We start from the raw sequence: 25730 nt of genomic DNA, 5'->3' as shown, positions 1-25730 counted from the left end.
GTTTGAAGTCTGTAGCACTAACTTGTAATTGTGGTAGGAGAGATGATGATAAGTCAGAGAGAAAGATGGAATCCCACAGAACATTTTTTCTGTAGAGCTGGATAACTGTTCCTTTCTCTTTTTGCCAGTCTCCTAATCTTCTCTGATGTTTCATCTATATCAAGCACCCAATTATGTAGATTCATACAGATAAATGAATAATTCCTCCCCCCCCTGATTTTATCTGTTATTCAGTGGCTAAGATTTGGCGACTTCATTCCTGTTTGTGTACATAGGATCATAAGAGCATACATTTAGAGAATTGTGAGGACCATAGAGGATATCTAAGTAAGCCATAACGGAGGTGCAGAAAGGTGAAGACACTCAAGTGTCTCATCCCCACTGATAAGATCATGTAGCTACTGATATATTAAAAGTGCAGGTATCAGTACTATAGGCATTCTCCCTTGCATTTTATCTAGAACCTTAGTATTAACTTTTTGTTATTGCTGTTTTGATCTTTCATCTCATTGCTAGAAGAAACTCTGGGGTGGAAACTACCTTCACCAAAACAGATCAGTAATAATCTCTAGCTTAGTCTTTGGGAATTGAGTATAATTATACTTTGAGAGTATTTAATAATTTTGATTTTGAACACAGGTCCTCATTTTGAATCTGGTGCTCTTTTCACTGTATTACAGTGTTCATCGAAGTATTTCACAAACATAATACAAACACATGTCTTATGTTCATCAAATTTTGTTTATGGAATTGTAGTTTCTCTAGGTCCTGCTTGGTGGCCTCATCATGGCTATGCCTATGGAGCAGAAGCCCCAGAAGGTCCTACTGAGCTGGAAGGGTTTTAAGTACAGCGACTGCTGCCTGAGAACTAGGCTCAGCATGGGTGGGCTCACCAGCAGGTGATCAATTCTTTGGCTATGACAACCCATAAAACAGAAAAATGCAGAATGGCCCTCAGTCTTGGGTGGGCTCTTTCCACTTCTGAAGTGATAATAGTGGAGTAGTAGAAAAAGACACAGAGGGCACTAAGAATAACAGAATTTTTAGACAATCTAGACACATTAAATTTATCTATACAGAGGTATTCTTAAGCTTTTTTATGTCATGGACTCTTTTGGAGCCATAGCGAAGCCTGTGGACCACTCTCTTAAAAGCATGAAGCAAAATACATAGTATTTCACAGGAAACCAATTATGTGAGAAGTTATAAAAATATTTTTTAAATTTGTAGTATATTTAGCATATATCTACCAACAGGTCTAATAATTACAGTAATTTTGAAGCAGTGATGAGCTTTTGATGAATGTTCATCAAATGATGAATGTTATGATATAAAACTATCTGTGATTTCTATTGGTGACAAAGTCACAGATACTGCTAACATTACTATATGCTGCCTATGTTCAAAAGTAAAGGGAATGCTAACTTTCTGTTAGAGGTTAGAGAAAATAAAGATTTTATTTTTTCCCCATCCATGGAACTCTTGTGAATATCATGTTAAGAACTAGTGATATAGGAAAAGTCCTCTAGCACACTGAATAGACACCTTGTGAAGAATTTCTGGGAAGATATGGGTGAGAATCAGACAAGGATAATGAAACATGGATGAGCTGTTATCTGTACTACTGGAAGAAATATTTCCACTAATGAGATCATGTATCTATTGATATGTTAATATTAAAAGTGCAAGTTTGGGGCGGCTAGGTGGCTCAGCAAGTAAGAGCACCAGCTCCAGTGTCAGGATGACCTGGGGATCAAATCTGTGCTCAGATACTTAGCACTACATCCAGAAATAACTGGCTGTGTAACCTTGAGCAAGTTACTTAACCCCCTATTGCTTTAAAAAAAAAAGTGCAAGTTCATGGGGAAGGGTTCTTTTTACTGTGAAATTTTGAGAAACTCTTGGTATAATTATTTTTCATTGAACTTAAGATTGATTTTCTCTACTTACACATGCTTTATATAATTTTTAAATATTTTCAGTCCATTTTGGATGATAAAATACTTATTTTATTTTACTTATTTATAATTCAGAAGGATCTGTCCATAATACAGGAATCCCCCCTGCATTTGATCTAGAATCTTGGTATTAGCTTTTTGTTATTGCTCTTTCAATCTTTGATTTCACTGCTAGAAGAAACTCTGGGTGTGGAAACTACCTTCACTAAAACAGATCAGTAATAATCTCTACCTTATAGTCTTTGGGAATTCAGCATAATTATACTTTTAGAGTATTTAAAAATCTATTTTATTATTTATATTTTAATATTCAATTGAATGTACTGGGAAAATTTGATAGCAAACTCTCATGGCCCTCACCTTTTTTTTTTTTTTTTTTTTTTTTTTTTTGCTTTAGATCTCCAGTTATAACTAGGGAAGGGTAACTGAAATTTTCCCCTAGGGTAAAGAAATACAAAGGAGTAGTATCAGTACTTTTGGTCATTTAGCAACATGCAAATAACTGAGTTTAACACTTAGCTTAAAATGGGAAGCTACCACATGATTTTTTCTTTCTTCTGGTGGCCACACTTTCCCTCCTTTTCCCAGGTAAATTCATGGCTGTCCTGCCCCTTTCTTTCTGTGCTGTTGCTTCTCTCCTTCTCCTAAGTAAATTAAGGACACATTTTCTGGTTCTTTTTTTTTTTTCTTTTTGAAGGGCAATTGGGGTTAAGTGACTTGCCCAAGGTCACATGGCTAGTAAGTGCTAAGTGTCTGAGGCTGGATTTGAACTCAGGTCCTCCTGACTCTAGGGCCGGTGCTCTATTCACTGCACCACCTAGCTGCCCCACATTTTCTGATTCTTTATTACTAATCGAGGCTCTGAGAGAGTAACCAGAAATTATCATTTAAATGAAGACATCAATGAAATTCTCACTTCAGCCCCTTCCTGTGATTGGTCAGTTTCTCCTGGAGCCACCATTTCCAGGAAAGGGCCCTGGCCAGACTTGTCCACACCTTCGTTCCTCTTTGGGCTCTGCTCTGACTCTCTGAACTTCTTTATATTTTTTATTTATTGATTTATTTTTTTGCTTTTTGGAGGGGCAATTTTTGGTAGGGCAATTGGGGGTAAGTGATTTGCTTAATGAATAGTGTAGGCCAAAATTTTCCTTTAATATTTAAACAATAGACCCAGCATCTTTCTTTCTACCCCTTGAAGTCAACAGGCGGTTTTCTAGACAGACATGTTTTGAGGCTTGGAGTCTGAGGTCTAATAGTTTATTGCTATCTCCATATCCCCCACGCTTAATTAAACCAGGAACATGTATTTCTTAATCCCACCAAATATGAGAAACAGACAAGGCTTTCTGTAGAAAATTGTGCAAGACTCTCTCTCTCTCTCTCTCCCCCCCTCCCTCCCCACCCTCTTCTCATTTTCAACAATTCAGGTCTCTTTTTTTTGAGAAAACCTGTCTTGGACTGCATTCCAGAGTATCACAATATTTGCAACATTTTTTTTTTCAAATAAGGGAAATGACAGTCTTCTAATTTTCACCATGGCCACAAAGAGGAAAGAATGGAAACATGGGAAATACAGTCAATAATAAGCAAAGTATGTGGCTAAATATATGCCAGCACAGGGATATCAGTTATCTTTCTCTTTTTTGGTAAAAATAAATCAAATTCACTTATACTTTCATTAAAATATCCAGTGTACTATTAGATGATAGTTAGAAAGGACCTCAGAAGTCATTACATCCAGCCCTTTTATTACAAATTAGGGAATGGAAAGCCCTGAGATGTTTGTCTAAGGTCACAGACAGTAAATAGAAGACCTGGGATTCGAACACAGGTCCTTGGTCTCTAAATTCCAATTTTCTTTCTGTGGTACCACATTCTCTCCCTAGAGTCATTTCCCAGAACAGTTATTAAAAAGAAAAAAGACATTGTTATAGACTTACTGAAAGTGACTTTTAGCAATGAATGAGAAGTGACAACTCACCTTCCTGCTTCCTCTTTTTTGGGATATGTGAAATTTCTCTAACAATAGTAGTAAAGTTTTAAAAAAGTTTAAAGGAAGGAAGGAGAAAAGAACTATAATCAAATGGAAAGTCTACAGAAAACCATCAAGCTGATGCTACCCTTCTACTGACTAAATAGGCCTCACAGTACAGAATAAAGCATACAGGATGAAAAGATGGGGTTTTCCCAGACCTTGAACTCTAGAATAACGTAGCAGTCATCAAAAACATATGGTAATGATTAAAATATCGAGAGATAGATCAATGGAAGACACAAGATGAGGGGGAATTATTAACAATGGAATTTAAAAACTCTGTTTGATAAACTGGAAGACATAAATTACTCAGAAAAAAAACCCTCTAATTAAAAACTTCTGGGAAAACTAGAAAGCTGTTTATCAAAATTAGGCTTAGATTAATACCTTACACCACTTCCACAATCTATTCTAAATGGATATATCATACTATTTAAAAAATAGTTGAGAAACAGATCATATACTTCTCACAGCTATAGGTAGGAGATGTATTCTTAACCAAAGAATGGAGGCAATTATAAAAAAATACATAACTTTTATTACATGAAACTGAAAGATTTCTACACAAGTAAAATTAATGCACCCAGGATGAAGGGAAATGGTCAAATAGGAAAAAAAAATCTTTGTCTCAAATTTCTCTGGTAAATGTTTGGTACCCAATTAGAACAATTAAACATGTATGAATATATGTGCATGCATGTATTATACACATATGTAACCAAAAGTCTTTTCCCAAAAGATAAGTGGTCAAAGGATAGGAATAATTTTTAAAAGTATTAGCAACCACATGAAAGAACACTCCAAAACACTAATAAGAGAAATGCAAATCAAAACACCTTGAGGTTTCACCTCACACCCTTGGTAAGGACAACAAAAGATGAAAATGGTCAATTTTGGAGGGGTTTTGGGAAGACAGATAAACTAGTACATTATTGGTAGAGTTATGAATTGGTATAACCGTTTTGGAAAGCAAATTGCAAATAAAGTGACTAAATATCTACACCCTTTGACCCAGAGATTCCATTAGTAGGCTTATGTGATAAGAAGAAAGTCCCTATATACATTAAAATATAGCAACACTTTTTTGGGGGTAGTAAAGAATTAGAAACAAAGTAGATGGTCATCCACAGGGGAATGTCTAAACAAACTGTGGTATATGAATGTAATGGAAGATTATTGTCCTGTAAGAAATAATGAATGTGATGAACACAGAGAAGAATGGAAAATTCAACATAAAGTGATGCAAAGGGGAAGAAAACAGAACCAAGAAAACAATGTAAACAAGAATAACAATATAAATGGAAAGAAGAACAACTACTTTTTTACTTAAAACCAAAAGTAAATGATTCAAAATTATAAAGAATACGCATGGCTTGAGGAAGAGATGTAAGAAGACATCCACCCCTACCCCCCTTTGTAGAATTGGGAGGTCCACAAGGATCATACATTTGTGTGTGGTGTGTGTGTGTACATACATATAATATGTGCATTTCTTCAGATTTTTTAAAATCAATTGATCAGTTCTGATGATTTTTACTTTTTTTGTCTTAAGAATACTATTAGTTATATTCAATGGTTTTCTGGGAAAGGGAGGAAGATGGAGAAGGGGAGAATAGTGGTGAAAATTATAGTGATTTTAAAAAACAAAAGACGTCAATAAAAACTTATTTAAATAAAGAACAGATAGGGCTTTGTTTCATTTTTATTTTGGGGTCCTTGGGCATTTGTAAGTGAGGAAGTAGCATAATGGGAAAGAACACTGGCTTTGAGTCAAAAGACCAGAGTTCAAGTCCAAACTCTGTCATTAACTTAACTAGCTGTGACTTTGGACAAGTACCTACAAGTACCTCTCTGAATCTTAATCTCCTCAACCATAAAATGAAAGGGCTGGATTAGATGACTTCATTTAACCCTGTTTGCCTCAGTTTCCTCACCTGTAAAATGAACTAGAGAGGCAAACAGCAACCCTTGCCAAGAAAACCCCAAATGTGGTCACAAAGAGTAGGACATGACTGAAATGACTGAACAACAAATAACAACTTCTTGATTTCAAGCCAGTTCTAATTTACATTACACCATGTTGTTTACCGCGACAGACCCAGATGAAACAGTCTTTTGAAGGCAGTACTTCTGGGCCTTCTCCATGACATAAAAAGGTAAAGAATGCCATAAAATGATGTTCCTTCAAGGATATTAGATAATCTTTAAGTATACAATTAAAGATTAATTAAGTCACAAAATAAGTAGAAAGACAACTTGAGTTGAAAAATAATTATGACTCCACTCCACTCCATTAGTGGTGTAGACTCTTTCTTTATCTGGATTATATAGAGTCTATGTTCTAAAGCAGTATTGAGGCTGGGCTAGATGCCATTGAATCCAGTCATTCTTTCTTTTTTTAAAAAAAATTATTTAATTTTTAATTTACAGAATAAAACAAACATTTCAATAATATGGTATAATGAAAAAGATGATTGTGCATGAAGCTGCAAATCTATTATTTACAACTTGCTATTCCTTTTAAATATAAAATAAAGTTGTCATGTAAATTTTTCCCCCTTTTTTTCTTCCCTCCCCCCACCCTAGAGTTAGCTACTATTGGAAAAAAAGAACCTGATCATAGATAACTTTTTGAATGTAAAAGAAAATTTGGGTTCACATTCAGAGGAAGATAGTGAGGTAAAAATAGCAACTCCTACCCCAAAGAGTAACATCAAATGATTACAAGTGCAAAAAAGGTACTTGGAAGAACTTACAAAGGAATTAAAAATCAATAAGAGATCAAGGAAAAATTAGGAAAAAAAAATAAAAGCAATCCAAGAAAATTAAGGAAAGAAAGTTAACCAATTAGAAAAAGATCCAGATTCTTAAGAAAGAAAATAACCCCTTGAAAACTAGAATTGGGTAAGAGGAATTGAATGACATTATAAGAAACCAAGAAATAATAGAACTACACAAAATGGATGAAATTCTGAAATGTCTCATTAGAAAAACAGATCTAGAGAGCAGATCAAGGAGAGACAATATAAGAATTGTTGGACTACCTGAAAGTTATGATCAGCCATTATTTCCAAAAAGTATGAGTTCAGTACTAGAATGTGAAGGGGAAAAAAATATTTTTTTCCCCAGGATGAGGTTGATCATTCCACCTCAGTGAGGAGTCACTATCAGAAGCTTGAGTGGATTTATTAGATGACAAATCTTCCTTTTATTCATATTGTTTCCGTTCTACCTAATACCTAAGGTGAATACTATACCCAGAGTACTCTTTCTCCCTATAAGGTCTACCCTAGTCATGTCAAATTTCCTTCTTGTGATATCAGTTTACCAGGGAAAAGAATAATTCAGGATTCTGCAGCCTTCACATTTTCTTTCTTTTTTTTTTTTTTAAAGCAGTTGGGGTTAAGTAACTTGCTCAAGGTTACAGGCCAGTTATTTTGTGTGGGTGCTAAGTATCTGAGGCCTGAACCAATCCTGGGTCTCCCAAGTCCGGGGCCAGGTTCTTACTCACTGCACCACCTGGCCACCCCAGCCTTCACATTTTCTATGAGGCCACTTTGTAACACCTTGTGAGATGACAACGCCATCCATCATCTTCCTTTTGGCTGCCAGAAATTTTCGTCATTCCAAATGAAGCTCTGCTCTAGTGGGGAGGAAAGGGTGACTACAGTGGATATCTGGAGATCTGGCCATGGTATGTGACCAGGGGTTTGCTGCTCTTCTATACTGTTTGATCTTGTTAGGATTTTGTGGTGAGGTACCACAAAACAGTTTTACTGCCAGTTTCTTTCAAGTAATCTTTAAGATGCTGCAAGTAATTCAGTATTTCCGAATGCACTCCATGCATTGTGCACTTGTGGAATGACCTACTTTTCACTGTGGTTCCTGCATGAGTATACAGTTAAAATATTTTCTGACATGTCTTTAATGTGAAAATCAACTGAAAATCAAAGGTGTCTATACAGAACTGGGATTCTTAACCCAGGGTCTTTGAACTTGTTTTTGAGATATTTTAAAAACTACGTTTCAAAATAATTGCTTTCCTTTGCAATCCTTTGCATTTTGTCTTATGCATATAAAACCATTATTCTGGGAAGGGGATCATAGGCTTCACCAAACTACCAAAGGGGTCCATGACAGAAAGAAAAGGTTGAAGATGATACAGAATAATTTTCCTGCTATGATATTAGAAAATAATTAAATATATAATTAAAGATTAATTAAGCCATATATTAAATAGAAAAAACAACTTGAGTTGAAATTACATTCTATAGTTATTCGTAATTATTATGTTATGCTATATCATATTATATCATATTACAGTTAGTCATAGTTATTTAATGTCTCTACTCCACTGAGTGGTGTTGACTCATTTTTCTTTGTTTGGACTACATAACTTCTATGTTCCAAAGTCATATTGCAGCCAAGTAATACCACTGTTAGAAGGCATGTACAAAAGCTATTTCTTAATGGTCTCAAACCAACTAAATGCCCTGCACTGAAACTGTGCTCAGCCACCAGCTTCTCTGTTTTTGTAGCCCATGTCAGTACACATTGTCATCTGGCAGCCACCACACAAGCTTGGCACATAAGGGACACTTCATAAGTGGATAAGATATTCTAAAAAGCAGGGAGCTTGGGACCTGACTGATAGTAGTAACAAGAAGGAGGCAATCTGCAATAGCAAGCCTTATCCAGATTTAATGCTGAAACCCAGAGGTTTAATAAATATATGCAAATTGATTAAATAAAAAAATTGTGTTATTTCTGTGTCTGTAACTTCTGGATCAGTCTTAAAGGAAAATTGAAAACATAGTAGTACAGTCCTAATGCCCACAGCTGGTCTATAGACAGAATTGTAACTAAAAAAAATTTTTTTTTAAGCAATCGGGGTTAAGTAACTTACTTAAGGTTACATGGCCAGTTATTTCTGGGTGTGGTGCTGAGTATCTGAGCCCAGATTTGACCCCCAGGTCATCCCGACACTGGAGACAGTGCTCTTACTCTCTGAGCCACCTGGCCGCCCCTGTAACTAAAAATTTTTGTACTTAGGGAAAGTGGCATGAAGCATTTCCTCAGCTGGAGTAGAGGGATGTTGTCCCTTTGGTGAGCACAGAGACTTCAGGACACCATGTGAGATTGCTACTGGGGAGGCTTTGAGGGAGGGGAGAAAGAGAAGGGATAGTGCTGAATGGGTAAGGTGCTCACCAACTGGCTTCTTGTTGTAATTGAATTATATTCTTCCAAACTAGATACCAAATCGTCATTTACATGATACTAAAAGATCGCCAAGTGTTATCAGAGCCCTCTAATCCAGGGGGTGGGGTAGGCTCTAAATTCAGCATTCTGGGGCAAATCTGTCCTTCCTCCATTATGACTATGCAGGTTGACTAACAGATCTCTGAACCCAAAGCATTCGACAGGTTTCTTGGTAAGATGATAAACTGCCCAATGTTTTATTTTCAAAATCAGATAATTTTTTATTTTAACAAAGATTTCAGAAAGTATAAGGATAAAAATGTTATTTTATATTATGTAATAATCTCTGAAATTCAACTGAATTCAATTCAATACAATAAATATTTGTCAAGTGTCTACTATGTTCCAGGCACTATACTAAAAGCTGGGGATACAAAAGAGGCAAAAGATGGTTCCTGCCCTTGGGATCTTACACTTTTGATGGTGGAAGCAGAAACCTGTATTTCCAATGTTTCCATCACTTCCCTTACTTCTCTAGTAATTCATCAGTATTATAAAAATTGATCACAATATCATCAGTCACTTGGGTGTGTCCCATCCTAAAATTAATTTTAAACTGAAGCTCATGATAACGAATTTATAAAAAAAGTAGCATTATTTTAATTACAATTTCACACAAAACATTCAAAAGCTTCAGTTGCCATGTTTCTTTTCTGAAGGTCACAACACTAGAATCCTCATAGGTAATTATGACTAGTAGGTAGTCTGATGTTGTGGAAAGAATAGCTATTACGGTTCTATCTTGGCTCATTCATGTGACTTTGAATAAGTTATTCAGTTGACTGTGGGCCTCAGTCTTCTCTTTTTTACAGGACTGGACTAACTGACCACAAGGTCCTCTTTCCACTTAAAATGTATGAACCTATGGGAGAAAAACTGGAGAAAGGAAGTTTTAGGGATTGATTTGAAATTTTTTTTTCCTTTTTATTAAGAAGGAAAAATAAAACATTCTGACTCCCACTTGAATGAGTTCACTGGAAAAGATTTTTATAAGCACATGTTCCAAAGGATATTTTGTTTTGTTATAATTCTTAAAATATCTAAGATTAGTTCATTCATTCACTTGCTAAGTGAATAAAAAATGAGGAAATTAATTGCCTACTATGTGACAGACACTGCGCTATGCATTGGGGATGCCAAGTCAGAAATGAAATCATTACCAACCTCAAGAAGCTTATTTTCTATGGGAGGAGGGAAGGGAAGAGAATAATATAAACATAGAAAATATGAGGGAAAAGAAGAGAAGAATAGGGATGTGGAAGAGATTGGACTGGTGTGAATGAATATAAGCTGAGAGTGCTTATCTGAGAAAGGGGCTTTGGCCTCAGCAGCCCATGACTCTGAATTAATCGGATTCCGAATAGAGCTAGAGGGCAGTGGAATGACCCAGTCTTCACAGAAGGTGGAGACAGAACAAGTTATTTCCAATATGGCTCAGTCAAAATTTGCCTATGTATATTGCAAGTGTTTCTTCCACTTTATTGTTTTTTGTTTTATTTTTGGAGGGGGGAAGGCAAGGCAATTGGGGTTAAGTGACTTGCCCAAGGGTCACACAAGCTAGAAGTGTCAAATGTCTGAAGTTGGATTTGAACTCAGGTCCTCCTAACTTCAGGGCTTGTGCTCTGTTCACTGCGCCACCTAGCTGCCCCTGTTTCTTCCACTTTAAATGGAAACTCAGCACTCCTGTTTTAAAGTCTGCTCTTGTTCCAACCATGGCCAAGAAAGATTTAATGGTTTTCCAGTTTGTAAGCTGATTCTGAATGAACATGTTTGACTGAGCAGTCAGTTCAAAGAATGATCAAAACAGGTAGACCATGCCTGGCTGGCAATGACACTTTTGAAGGGTAAATGAACCCATGGAGTAAGACAGTAATAGGAGAAAGGAGAAAGAACAGAGAGTGATTTCTTTTTGACCAGATGGAGCTATGTACCATCACTCACAAAAAGTATCTAAGTGGTCCTTAGGAATGGAACATTATTTATGCTTTTCTTTTGGGGGATATAAGGAATGTATGGCACAGTCCCCTATCAGAGAGGTTGTGTAACTTATCAGTGCTGGTGGAGAGACTCGTAGAAAAAGAAAATTGGGACTTTATTACTGGAAAACTCCATCAGCAGAATTAGAAACATTTGTCTGAAAAACTCAGTTCTCTCCATCCTGCAGATTAAGCTGCAGATCTTAAAGTGGATTAGTCCTAGGTTGTCTATGACTTCACCAATGTTTGAAATAGGAAATAAAAATGTTGCCCTAATTCACAAAGAAAGGAAGCAAAAAGATGTACTTTAAAAGGGCATATAATGTGTCCAAAAAAGCCATTTTTAAAGCCCAGGAACACTATTATAAATCCTAGGAACACTATTATAAAATCAGTTTCATTTAATAATGTTAGCAATAATAATCCCTTAGCTCAAAGTATTTTCTCTTACTTCTCTAGTGAAGCAGCCTGAAGAAAGATGGTTTTGTGCCTTAGAACTATTTGTCTTTCTTGCTAACAGGTACTTTTGAAAAACCATGTGGGATTACTTTCAACGTATGGGATGGAAAGGCAAATCTGCACTCCAACCCAGGGACTGCATTGTCTTATGATGTGTTGACTTCCAGTATAATCCCAAGACATTCAGGGGGTGTAATACCAGATTTTCTTTATCGTACTACAAAGAGGAATCATGGCAGGTTCTTTATAATGCTACTAAGAGTTCTGAACAATGAGGCCAGTTTTCAGAACACCAGTGGGGTCTCATTTGAGAAGCAGAAAATTCCCACTAGCATCATGTTCTTCATTTCATGCCCTCTTTAACAAATGCATTTTGACAAGGACAACTCAATCATATTCACATAGTCAGCCAGACAATTACTATATGCACCAAAGTCTCCTTACAGCATTTGAAATGAATGAGATAGTTGAAAACAACCTCTAAATGGTACGAAAGAGTGGTTTCACCCTTTGGCTGTGATGGTCAGATGTCACAGCTCCAAGTAATTGGATATGCTCTTAGAAAGCCAACATTTCTCATAATCTAATGGACATGGATACAACCATTTCTTGCAATGGGATATTTGCTACTTTCTTTGAAACTGAGGATGTCTTTTTTGTAAATAGTCTGTGCATCCCAGAACATACATACATATATGTATAGATGAATATGTGCAAAAATATAGATTAACTATTACAAACATGCCTATTATAAACTATTATTATAAATGCACACATACTATCATTCTTAGGTGATCATTCTGTTTTATATACACACACATATGTGTCTGTGTATATAGACACACATATATATGTATCTGTGTATATTTATGTCTAAATATACCTACAGGTATAGTTACTTCATTATAGACAAAGACAGACGCAAAGATATCTTATCTATCTTTCCAATTCATTCATTAAAAAATATTGTTTCTGATCTCTTTCATTTGGTTAGGAATTCAGTTCAACTATTCTGAATGTCAGAAAACATCTGGAGAGCATTTGGGTCCTTAGAACAAACTCTTCCTCACAGTATCATCTATAGCCTACTAAAAAAAATAAAATGTTATGACTTGTCAGAGATGCTAACAGATATTCTGATAGTTGGTGAAAAGAATAATGCAGCAAATGTCCCTTTGCCTTTTAGACCTGAAATCGACCACTCTGAATGTATTCTTATAGGATCTATATTTGCTTATGACCTCTGGTCTTCAGAAATCCTGTCATGTTTGAAAATGAGCCCCTGGTGGAGCCTGTATCCCTGCTAATAGCTGAGAGGTCAATGGAGCTGTGAAACAGTTTGTATTACTGCCAGGGTGGTCATGAAAACAACACCTGCTGCGGGAGTCCTTGGCAGCTGGGGCAACAGGCACTGTGGGAATTTATCAACCTAGGGGAGGCCACTTGCATAAAACTTTGACTGATGAATTGGGAGAGACTGGCTTATTGGGCTAAAGCTGCTCTATTATGTATGACTTTTCTTTAGGATGGCAGGGCTGCCTGTGTGCTGGCCCCAGAACACAGAAACTAGACTGGTTTCCCCTTGGAAAATGAGGGGAAAAAATCAAGCACTCTATTAGTGGTCAGCCCTGGGAGCAAGTATAAGATGAAGCAAACACAGAAATAAGTCAACTGTACACTGGTGGGCTTTCGTGGGATGGACAGTGGGGATGTGGGAGAAGTTGCTTTCTGTATTGGTCACAAAGGGCTTTCTGGATACAGCACTGCTGTCAAGTGAAATTCAAGCCTAGAATTTGCAAAGAGTGATAATGTTACGGGAGTGATCATTGCAATAAAATTAGGGAACAAGAGTATTATGATAATATTTGACATTCTACAACTAAAGTAAACATGATCAAAAAATAATGTTGATTTGCAAATGATGGAAAAGACTAACCATGGACATATTTCCAGTCAAAGATGGTCATTTGATTTGCCCAGTTCTATCCATCTAAAACAAAACAATGCAAAAATAAAATAAACTATATTTTGTCCACAGCTGTGATGAAATCTTGCTTGGAAGGAACGCCTTTAAACAGCTAGCATTATGCCTCAATTCTATTTCCATCCTCTGAGAAATTGACAATGATTTTATATGGGATTTGTTTTAACTTAGAAACAATTTGTAAATAGGGAGATTTTGGGTCATGAAAAGGACCTTTTGAAAAATGATGTTTTTTTAATCACTCAAAACCCTTTGGAAACTTTTGCCATAATTTCAAACTAAGAGATCCTTCCTTAAAAGGCTGGAAAGTCACCTGGGTTATGATCTTTGGATATTTGGCCAGGCAATAATACTACAGTCTCAGATATGTATGGTGTCTTTCCTCTGAAGAATTCAGGCCTTTCAAAGTTTTATTATTTCACTGACCATCACAGCACATGGTGAGGGGTGGCAGGTGCACATTTTATAGACTGATACTTGAAGTAAGGGAAAGGTTAAGCAAAGTGTCTTCATCTGACTTCTGCTAAAAGCTTCTTTAATTCAGAAAAAATTCCTCTGTACCATTTGTTTCTCATTAATAACCTTCTAGAATAGAGAAGCTAATTTATGCATTTTCTAAGACTTTTAAGAATCTCATCATTTACTGTCTCCTAAGGAACTTCATGTCAAGGAAGGAAAATAAGGAGGTCTTTGTATGTTTGTTCATAGGAGTGTAAATTTAGGGCTGGAAAGAAATTTGGAGGCCATCTGGTCCCACACACTCATTTTAAAGTTGAGGAAACTAAGGCCCATATATGCTAAATGACTTGCCTGAGATCACATAAATGGCAGAAGTGAGATTCGAACTCAGGTCCTCTGACAACACGTTCAGTACATTTTCTGCTGTATATGACGGATTGGGAAGATAAGATGGCATAGAAAGCATTTAAGAATTGTAGAATTCATTCCTATTGACATATTGATCCACCAGTTTGTGGTGGTACTAAATTCAGAAGCTCAACGTTCAGTTTCATTAGAAAAGACAGTTTTTCATTTTCTGCCAAGTGTCTTAATGCAGGATTAAGGAAAATTCAAATTGCTGCTCATCTTCATAGGTGAAGGTCAAGAAAGAGCTTTTGTGCTTGAGGCAACTTGTTTCCTAAGATCTAGCCTAGGGAAACTCTTACACAAGCCAAGATTTGTCTGAAATGTTGGAGGCTGGTGGGAATCCCAAGTGTGATCAGGCCTTATCCCTAATGCCTTCAGACAGCTTTCTCCTTGAGTCCTCTTGGTCCTATATAGTCATGTGACACTTGAGAATGAAAGCCATCAGAAGGTTCCATTCCCCACCACCAGAAGTATATAGTTTTCTCAATCAGTGAAAGATTCTTCCTTTTGCTTAATGTCAGCACTGTACTGATCATATACTAAGAAAACTGAGAGGCCTTGAATCATTTCTGGGTGCCCTGCCCCTATCTCTCTCAGGGAATTCTGGATGCACTTTTATACTGCACTTTTTATTTTTAAATATAAAGCAAAATTAAACAACTCAATTTTAAGTCTTAAAATTTTACAGTAAAACATTTAACCAGTATTCTTCTCTGTGGTGAAACTCTCCTATTCCATACTGAGAATTTGCTTGACTTTAATAATTTATAGTCACAGACTTAAGAATGGTCCATGTGGCCTGATGTTTGAGAGTGGAGATTCCTATTTATTCGCAGATGATTTTAAATGTTGCTCGAGACTTAGAGGCTCTCTCACCTTCTTTGCTTTCTTGCATGCATGAAAACATGAAGAATGGGCATAACAATCATTTAAAGTCAGCATTCTCCTTTAAAGACAGAGGTACTAGTATTATGATGAGTTCAGATTGTGCTGATAATGTAATGAGGATATGGGGTGGTGGTAACAGGGCAGCATTGGAGTGCTGGGGATCTAGGTTCTGGTTTTCCTTCTGACCTTTGTGTAAAGGTTATGGGATTTAAAGATCTACCATGCCCCATTGGACTTGCTGATGTAGCAGGAAGGGGTGGGACAAGAGGAAGCAGAAGCCAAGCTAGAGTTCCTGCGGTGACTGGCAGTGGTGGCGGCAGTGGCAGCAGCAGCAGCAGAGGCAGTGGCCACGGCCGAGGTGAAGGTGGAGGTGTGAACCCCTTTTTGAGCCAGCCAGAATTTCTGCTAAGGACTCCTGCTAAGGACTGCTAGGGGCCGGAGCTGCTGGGAGTATGCTTGCTGGACTCTGATTAGTTGCTGTGAGTGGGGAGAGGAGGACCTTTGCCTGAGGTAGCCTGTTCTGTTTTAAAGGCTTGAGAATGTGGGTGCTTTCTACTTTATCTACCTCTGCCAATTTCATAACTACTCTGATGGCTTTGGGACTCAGTTATTTGGTATTTTAATAAATGTTCTAGCTTTATCCCCCATATAGAGAGCCTGGTATATTTTGTAGTTAATAACCACATCAGCATATTTATAATTGCCATAGGCATTGTGAATATTGCATTGCTGATACACTTTGCTAGCTGTGTTACCATAAGGAAGTCACCTGATCCTCAGTCCCACAGGACAACTGAGATGGCTCTGGTTACAGATATGTTGCGACTGACATTGGTGGAGGGAGTTTCAATTATGTTCATGACATTGATGAAATCATAGATCTACACCAAAAAATGAAAATAATCCACAGCTCATTCTTTATCCAGAACTTTTCCTCAGTTAGAGGATACTAGTTACTATTATAAACAAGGAGGACAGGTTGTGTAATGGAAAAATGGCTAGAACTAGAGTAAGGAGAGATCTGGGTTCAAATCTCATCTCTAGAACTTCCTTTCTGTGTAATGGTGGGCAACTTACTTTATACCTATAAGTCTCAGTCTCTTCCTCTGCAAAATGGTGATAGTAATACTTATTTCACAAATGATCTATGATTATCAAATGAAGTGATACATGCAAACTACTTTGAGAATTATAAAGGGCTGCATTCTGCTAATTGTAAAGAAAAGTAGGCAATGAAATTGATGGAGCACTGCACCTAGAGTCAGGAAGACTTGAGTTCAAATCTGACCTAGCTATGTGACCTTGGGTGAGTCATTTAATTTTCACTTACCTTTGTTTTCTCAACAGTAAATTTGAGATAATATCACCTACCTCAACCAGTTATTGTGATCACATGAGATATCTGTAAAATGCTTTAAAAGCACTATGTAACTCTTAGCTTTATAAATGTTAGTTCTCATGATTACCTACTGGAAGCCAATTTAAACTAAGGCTTTAATGTGGATAGATTTCTGTGGTAACAGGAGATGCCACTGAAAAAATAGCCAGGCTTTTTTCAAATTTTGCTAATAATGAATTTCTCAGAATGTGAGTTTTTTTGTTCCAAGGCAGGAAACCTGCACAAGGCAATGCTGATGATTGGCTAATGTTTCAGGGGTAATGCTGTGCACATGCTGAAGTGTGTGCTTATACAGAACTTCAGCTCCTCAGCAGAGAAATACTACAATAATAAACTTCTGGCCCCAAATCAAAACAGCATGACGTTTCTGACCAATGTTTATGCAAACGAGGGTGCTCTGCCACAAGCCAGGGAAGTTTTAATTGATGCCTTTGCCTAAGTATAAGGACAGTGTCTTTCGAACTCTGGTTACTTCCCTCCTGAAACCAAACACACATCTTAACCCTGGCCCCACATATGAAATAACTCCCTAGCAACAGCAATCTAATGGGAAGGCAGGCCTTTCAGGTATGTCACTCGGAGACCACCCTACTAGCAGAGGCCCGAAGAACACAAAACCAAGTTCACACTGGTAATTAGATACTAATAATGGATTTAAGGTGTAAAAGTCACTTTGACTCACACACCAACAGACTAAACAACCCAAACAAAGAGCACAAGATCTCATTTTTCCCTTTGGTGTGGGAGAATATTACATGAAGACCTAGAAACAAACAGGCAGCACATAGGACTCATAAAAGGAGGCAGGAATAGCTATTGAGAAAGCAACTGACATTGATCTAAGCGCAATCATTGGAAATCATGAAGAATAACAGAAACTTACATCTCAAAGTAGTGGATATATTACTACTAATTTATTCTGCATTAATAATTTCCCCAACTAGAATAGGTTATCAAGGAGCTGGTTTTCCATTCTATCAAATGATATGCTGCTATTCCACTCAAAAGGGAGGAAACAAGGGACTTTTCAGCTGTGGGAGGGAAGTGATCTCAGTGAATGTACAGTGACTGACAAATTAAGAGTGCCGGAAGATGATAGATGAGTTATATTACAGATGTATCAGTGCTACTAAAAGTGGACTAATCAGGAACAATTATTCTCATTAGAAGTAGCTGAGAACTTCCTGGCAAGCCACATTCACTGCATCTCTTTTCTTCAGAAAAGATGCGATGGGTTCAATATGTTAGCTTCTTTCTGTTCCGGTCTTTCCCAATCCCCCCAGTTTGCTAAAGCCATCCCACTGAAACTGTATTTATTTTATACACATTTTCAATTTACTTATCGATTTACATGTTATTTACACCAGCACAGAACAGATGCTTCTTGAAGGTAGGAAATAGAATCCTTGTGTCTAGATCAGTATGTGGCACATGCTTATTAAATGTTATCCTAATGAATGAATGAAAAGGAAGAGAGACACCCATCTTGTTAGCAAGGAAACATCTTTGTATGCCACTTTTTTCATGAGCGGTTATTCAGAAAAGAGGAATTAGTCAATATTTCATGAGATTTTTCAATTTCTAATTATTTATTGCGATATAAAAGATCTTGAAATCAAGAAAGATATAAGATGATTCCTTCCCCATTTAGCTGAAAGATTTATACAGAGAAGATGATGCAGAAAGCAGAATTGATATGTTTAACATCTGGTTAAAGGCTGTCAATCACCTGGGGCCCAAAAAGAGTTGGCTAACTTTGGTTTTGTGCTTATGTTGCTATTGGTTATTTGGCATTATGGGGGATTGATATGCTATGGGGTATTGCTTTAATAGAATGACTATTGTTGTGATCTGAATAAAAAGATTCTCTAGGAACAAGGTCAAGAGTAATGAAGCCCAGAATGAACTAAGACTAATGAGGATTTCTATGGAAAACAAAAAGGGGTTTTGAGTTGGTGTTGTTTGTGTTGGGTTCAAGACAAGGATCAAAGGAAGGATAGTATCACTGTTCTTAGATGATGCACATGGAAAAAATTGAGAAAGGTGAACTACTGAAGTCTTTTTTTTCTTTCTATTTTCTCTGTGAGGAAAGACAATTTTTGGACTAGGAAAGATAGAACAAAAAATGTTTAGAAGGGAATGGAAACCTGCAGGTAAGTGAGGGCATTATCTGTTGTTGTTCAGTATATTCATATATTGTTGTTCAGTCATTTTTCTGACTCTTTGTGACCCCATTTGGGGTTTTCTTGGCAAAGATATTGGAGTAATTTGCCATTTTCTTCTCTAAGTCATTTTACAGATGAGGAAACCACACAACTACCGTGTTTCCCCGATAATAAGACCTATCCCGAAAATAAGCCCTCCCCTTACTGTGTAAGATTCCTCTAAAATAAGCCCTCCCCCGAAACCGAGCTGCATCCAATCAGAGCTGCAGCAGTGATCGCATCATCCTGTTCTTCCCCAGTGATTTGCTTATTGAATAAAGGTACATTTTTTTTGTTCACATTTACCTGTTTATTAAAATTGCTGTCAATGTTCATTAAAATAAGCCCTCCCCTGAAAATAAGCCCTCTGGTGTTTTTCTGTCCAAAAAAATTTATAAGACAGTGTCTTATTATCGGGGAAACATGGGGTAGTATCTGGGATCAGATCTGAACTCAGAAAGATGAGTTCCTGTTTCCAAACCCAGTGCTCTGTCCATTGTGCCACCTAGCTGCCCAAAAGAGACTAATTAGCTGCCCTCAATGAGATATCGTGACCAGTTTGGACAAACTATATCCTAGAATGCAGAGATTATGGCAAATTAAAGAGCTTTTGAAGGTTTTATCATAAGAGAAAAGAGTGGAGCCTGGAAATTCTCGACCAGTGATTTTGACTTTTGTTTCTGGAAAAATTCTAGAACTCATTACTAGAATGATGGTTTGTGAGCTTCTAAAAAGGGAAGGCAGTAGAGACTTATCAAGACAATGTCATGCCAGACTAACCTTACTTTATTTTCTGACAGGGTAACTAGACTAGGTCATGGGAATGCTATAGACAGAATATACTTAAATTTCAACAAAGGATTTAGTGTTTTTCCTCCACTATGCTTAAAGATAAGATGGAGAGATATTGTTTGGATGATATAATTGGGTGGATTAGTTAGGTGGATTTGGAACTGATTCAAAGAGTGAACATTAAAATAGTCCTTAGTGGGTCTACATCAATGTGGATGGAGTTCTATAGTGGGTCATCCCAAGGATCCATTGCTGTCCTTTGCTTTTTCAAAATTTTCATCAGTGAATTAGATGGAAACATAGATACCTTGATAGGTTTGAAGATTACATGAAATTTAGAGGCACTGCTAATGCAGTGAAGATTAGACTTGATGGATCAAATCTAATAAGATTAGATTTAATAACAAGAAAGTTAAATATAAAGTTTTGCTCTTGAATTAAAAAAATCAATTTTACAAATACAGTATGGGAGGGGGAAGGTGGTATTCCTAGATAACAGTTCATATGAAAAAAGTTTGGGGGTTATGCTGGACCACAGGATGAACATGAGTCAACAGTATGGCAGCCAAGAAAAGCAAATTCTATCCAGGACTACACTAAAAGACTACACAGTATCCAGAAGGAGGGAAGCAAGAGATCCATTTTACTCTGCTCTAGTGGGTCCATATGCAGAGTACTGAGCTCAGTTTGGGAAGTCATATTTTAGGGAAGACTTAGACAAGTTGGAGAGTGTTTAGAGGATAGCAATCACATGGTAAAAAACCTTGAAACACTTTCCTGTGAGGATTGGTTGAAGGATGTGAGGATGACTAGCCTGGAAATTCAGGGGAAGGCATAAAAGGAGCAAGATATCTGTTCAGCTACTTAAAGGGTGAAACAGATGAAACATATATTAAATTTGTTGTGTTTATCCCAAAACTACAAAACTGGGAACAATGGGAAGAAGTGGCAGAAATCAAAAACACTGATTAAGGGGAGAAGGAAGACCCTTATTGATTAGAGCTATCCCATGATGCAATGGGCTGCCCTGGGAGGTTGTAGAAGTTAGCTAATGACTTGAAGGGTATATTGTGAGAGAAATTCATTTTGGGTAGGAGTTGGAGTGGATGGTCTCTGAGGTCCCTTCTGGCTCTTTGTTTTATGATTAAGGATTCTTAGTACATCAAAAGGAACTAAGAAATATCTAACTTAATTTTCCTTGGGATCAGACAGTAAACAGGCAAATGATCTATTATTTAATAAGTTTGGAAATAATCATGTGAAAGGAAGGATATTAGAGGTGGTCTTGAAATCTGGGTTCAAATTCCACCCCTGTCTGTTTGACACTTGACAAGTGATTTGACCTCTCAGTGAACTACTGGAATCAATTCTATCATGTACCAATCTGCTTTGGTAAAGGAGTTTCTTTTTTAGGAGTTCCTCATAACACAGGACTGGCTTTAAAAAAAAAAAAGAAAAGAAAATAGTTACTCTTGGCTGATGTTCCATCTTGTACCCCACTTTGCATAAATATTACACTGTATATACATGATTGGTGTTTAAGTATATAGGCTTAGTAGCTTTTTAAAATTTGTTAAATTAACCAATAACTAATGGTTCTTTGACCTTTAATTTGCCCTGGAAAGCCTTGGCTTACAGAAAACAATAACCAAATTCACACTTAAGAGATTTAATAGAGTTTAAGTCTTCCTTTGCCAGGGGAAATAAGAAAATCCTTCTTTTGTTTTCATTCTAGTCACAGAAACCCACACAAGTGCTCACAGGATGTTTTGGGACAAGGCTTTGGTGCTGAAGTACAAAAAGTAATTATTCTGATTACTTTTCTAAAAAGTGATACTAAGACAGACAAACCTTCTGCTGGTGACAATTGTGTTTTAGAAAAGTGGAAGGGTTACCGTGTGCTAGCTGAGAAGTCTTCTAGGAGAGAACAGTACTTGCCAAATATCTACCTTTGCTCTTTCTCCAGCACCTCTGGCCACAGTTACATGATCCTTCTTCATTGTAGTTCTATTTCCTGTAAACAGGATGCGCTAATCTTGAAGCCCTGATCATTTAAATGTGGGTATCAATCTGTTCTATTGATTTGGTAATGAAATTGTGAGTTTCTTTTAAGGACAGCATGACTATATGTGGAAAAGATAACCAATCAATCAGTAAGTATTTATTAAGCATTTACCTTGTTAGGCACTGTGCTCTAAGTACTAGGGATACAAATACAATGAATGGAAAAAAAAATCTCTACTCATGAGTTTACATTCTAATGGGGGAGACAAGGACATACACACACAAACACTCCAATATATACACACATATATATATATAGCCCGGTCCTGATTAGTGCAAATGTGAAGCCCCTAAAGTAGTCACTTGATTCAGATTCACACTGCTTATTTCCATTGGGTTGGAACCAGCTGCCATATTTTGCAGAATTATAACTTCAAGTAATGCAAATTTGAATACACGAGACTGCTTCAGGGCATGCTTTATTTGCACTAATTGGGATCTAGCTATATATACATATCAGAGAGAAAGAGAGGGGTGAGGGAAAAAGAGAGGGGGGGAGAGGTATAAGGAGAATAAATATAAATAAATACAAAGTTGTTAAATGCAAGGTAATCTGAGAAGAAGGGCACTAACTGCTGAGGGGATCAGGAAAGGCTTCACACAGAAGTTCATGAAGATAGAACTGTTAACATTGGAGATTACTCACTTTAATTATTTCCCCAGATTTGAACACACTTAAACAATGACTTAGAAAAGTGTGGGTTTTTTTGGCTTAATGTAATATGAATAAATGCTTACCTTTTGGGGTCCACAATTTTGTAGAGTTTTCCGTTGTGAGTCTGGGTCATGCTTTTACTACTGGATAAAACGTACACTTCACCTATCGAAGAAATAAATGTAATAGGTGAAATCAGAGTTGTTATCAGTTGGTACCCAGTCCCTAATCATATGTGCATATGATAAATATTAAATAAAGATATACAAATTCTCTCTTTTTTTAAAGCAATCAGGGTTAAGTAACTTGCTCAAGGTTATACAGCCAGTTATTTCTGGGTGTGGCGCTAAGTATCTAAGCCCGGATTTGATCCCCAGGTCATCCCAACACTGGAGCCGGTGCTCTTACTCGATGAGCCACCTGGCTGCCCCAAGATATACAAATTCTTATTTCAGAGCAGCTAGGAGGTACAAGAGATAGAGCACTAGACCTGGAATCAGGAAGACCTGAGTTTGAATTTGGCCTCAGATACTTACTGTTTGGATGACTTTGGGAAAGTCACTTAACCTATGATTACCTCAGTTTCCTCATCTTTAAAATGGGGGTAAAAGTATCATCTACCTCTCAGGATCATTGTGATGATTAAAAGATGTTTGTGAAGAACTATGCAAACCTTAAAGTACTATGTAAGTGTGATAATAATAATAATAATTGTTGCTATTATTATTATTAAAGGGCTACAATTTATAAAGACATTGTTTCCAGATAGAATTGATTATAGATAGCTCACTCTATGAAGACAGGGATCTCCCTCCTCCACAAAATGGATCTGTGATTTCACTGATGTAGGAATTCCTATTGTTAAACTCTCTTTACCAATGAAAACTGTTAATACTTCTGCAACATGCATGGACCAGGTATATCATGTCTTATTTAACCTGTTGGGTTTTTTTCTCCTCCCAAACAGAACAACTTGCCTCAGTTTCCTCATATGTAAAATGAGCTGGAGAAGGAAATGGCAAGTCGCTCACAGTATCTTTGCCAAGAAAACCTCAAACGGGGTAACAGAGAGTCAAACATGACTGGACCACAACATTAACAACAAAGAGAACTGTAGGTATATGGAAAGGTATTCAGACAGAAAATGAAATCTAATTTCATCTGTAAAGTAAGGATGTTGGCCCAGATGGACTGTGAGGTGCATTTTAGTTAAAAAAAAAATCTATGTGCCTGCACCTTTAACTAATCAACACACAAAAGAAATGTGATGAATCTCTTGAAATGTTTCTCTCCCTTGGGAAAATATCCTTCCTTTCTTTTCAGTGATATATACTCGTCTTATATTCACATTTGTAAGGCAGAAAGTATTTAAAAAATAAAATGGGGAGGAGTGTACTGAGTTACAGCTAGGAATTCTGGTACCCAGGCCAAATTCAATTATAGGGCGTGGACAAATCATTTTCATTGGTTGCAGTGTAATATTGCTTAACAACTGGTGAAGGAAGAAAAGCATGGCGGAGAGGGCACTAGAGAGGGATACAAGATAATATTCACCTTGGTTCTATATTTGCTCCAGGCAATGCCCATGGGCACAGGGTATGGGGGAGAATCTGTGACAAATGATGGAAACATTTTTCCCCAGCAGGGTGCCAGACAACCTCTGGGAGGAGGTGGTAGCAGGTAGAGGCAGAGGAAAGGGTTATGGCAGGGATGTGGGGGAGCTGATTTCTTAGCCATTGGTAACCCCACGAGGGCAGGATTGGGGAATAGTCTGCCTCATTGAGGAAGCTGCAATGGTAGCATAGTGGGAGAGGATTGACAGAGAATCACAAGGTACTGAAAGGGTGAACTGGGAAAGACGTGGAAGTTGGCATCCTGAGACCAAGCCCTGATTGCCCCACCCTAGTCATACCTGTGAGTATGTTGTGAGTGAAATCTGCAAGTGGGCTCCCTTTAGCCTCCATGGCAGGATTTAAAATTCCAGGAAATGGTGCCAGAACTGCTTTTCTAACCACACCAATGATTGTCTCAAGAGAGAAAGCCAGGAGGCAGCATAATAAGAGTCTGTACATTACCTAATTCATCTTCTCCAAATCCTAAGATGTGACCTGAAAAGAAGCCTTTACAAGAGCCGCTGTTGCCGAGACATAGGGGTTTTTCTTGCCACTGTTTGGTTGCCGGGCTCTGCTGAAGAGTTAGAAAATTTCTGCAATGGAAACACACCAAGGGGTCTGTTATTGCTTTTTGCCAAATGACCATGATATAAACAATGAAAAGAAAATCCTTTATGAGGAGTTTTCTATGTCAGTAGACCCTGACTACAGAAGGCAAAACAGAAAATACTATTTTTCACAATGGTAGATGCTTAAGACATGTTCAATGAATTTAATGCAATGGCCCTTAACTTGTGTGGAACTGGGAAATACCAAAGTCAGAGGAAAATAATACTTAGAAGAGAATGCTTTGTTTGAAGGACGGTACCTAGAGCACTTCAGTAGGGTGAAAGCCCCTTCCTTTATTCAGAGCATGATACTTCCTCTCTGGAGCTTAGAGTCCATGTTATTTTATTAATCAGAGAGAGGAACAGGGAACACAGAACTTGGGTCAGGATACCTTCCTAGTTCACTAGTGAACTAGTGTATCAGCTCCCCAATATATCAGAAGAAAGCCCTTCACCAGGAAAACTAGAGGTCTCAGTTTGGGCATCCATGGTGTCTCCTACGATCTGTCATGTAATGACTAGATTAGACTAAGAAAATCATTTAATCTTGACTAAACTTAAGTTTTTTTCATTCCTCTAAAAACTGAAAAACTTGTTTACCAAGGTCCCAGAAATTTATTAATTATATACATTTAGCAAAGACATAAAAGGATAAAGGCTGCACTTTTCCCCCAAATAATTTTTAATATCTATTTCTTAGAATTGCTAATTTCCTCCTTCAAAGCACAGCTCAGGGACCACCTCTTATGAGAAGCCTCTCTTGTTGCTCTTTCTCTCTTGAAATGACATCAGAAGTATTTTGTCTTGATTTCTCTGTGTCCCTGTTGTATTCTGCTGGTAGGTTTCATTAAATCAGGGACTAAGCAATCACTTCTGCCTTTGCATACCTAGTACCCAGCCTTGTGTCTTTCATGTTGTGAGCACTTGGTTATTGTTGGCTGAATGGAAAGGAGACCAAAATCATATAAA

At 37.3% G+C, this 25730-nt stretch overlaps 1 protein-coding gene across 4 annotated transcripts in view; it reads right to left on the bottom strand.

The window, feature by feature from the left end:
* Nucleotides 1-25730, bottom strand: part of HHIP (hedgehog interacting protein) — a 151429-nt gene that overhangs the window by 18206 nt on the left and 107493 nt on the right. For all 4 annotated transcript variants that reach the window (XR_011171895.1, XM_069105454.1, XM_069105455.1 and 1 more), the window contains exons 10-11: nucleotides 24616-24746; nucleotides 22624-22705 (exon numbers count right to left, since the gene is read on the bottom strand). Coding sequence is in view for 3 of the 4 variants with exons in the window: in XM_069105454.1 (XP_068961555.1) it covers nucleotides 22624-22705; nucleotides 24616-24746 (213 nt within the window). In the remaining variant the exon portion in view is untranslated. The remainder of the gene's footprint in view (nucleotides 1-22623; nucleotides 22706-24615; nucleotides 24747-25730) is intronic.

Source organism: Petaurus breviceps, unplaced genomic scaffold (assembly GCF_028583685.1).
Source record: "Petaurus breviceps papuanus isolate PSGF00001 unplaced genomic scaffold, PetGlider_PUasm1.0 76, whole genome shotgun sequence".
NCBI classification, from domain to species: Eukaryota; Metazoa; Chordata; class Mammalia; order Diprotodontia; family Petauridae; genus Petaurus; species Petaurus breviceps.
This window is presented reverse-complemented; position numbering and strand designations above follow the sequence as displayed.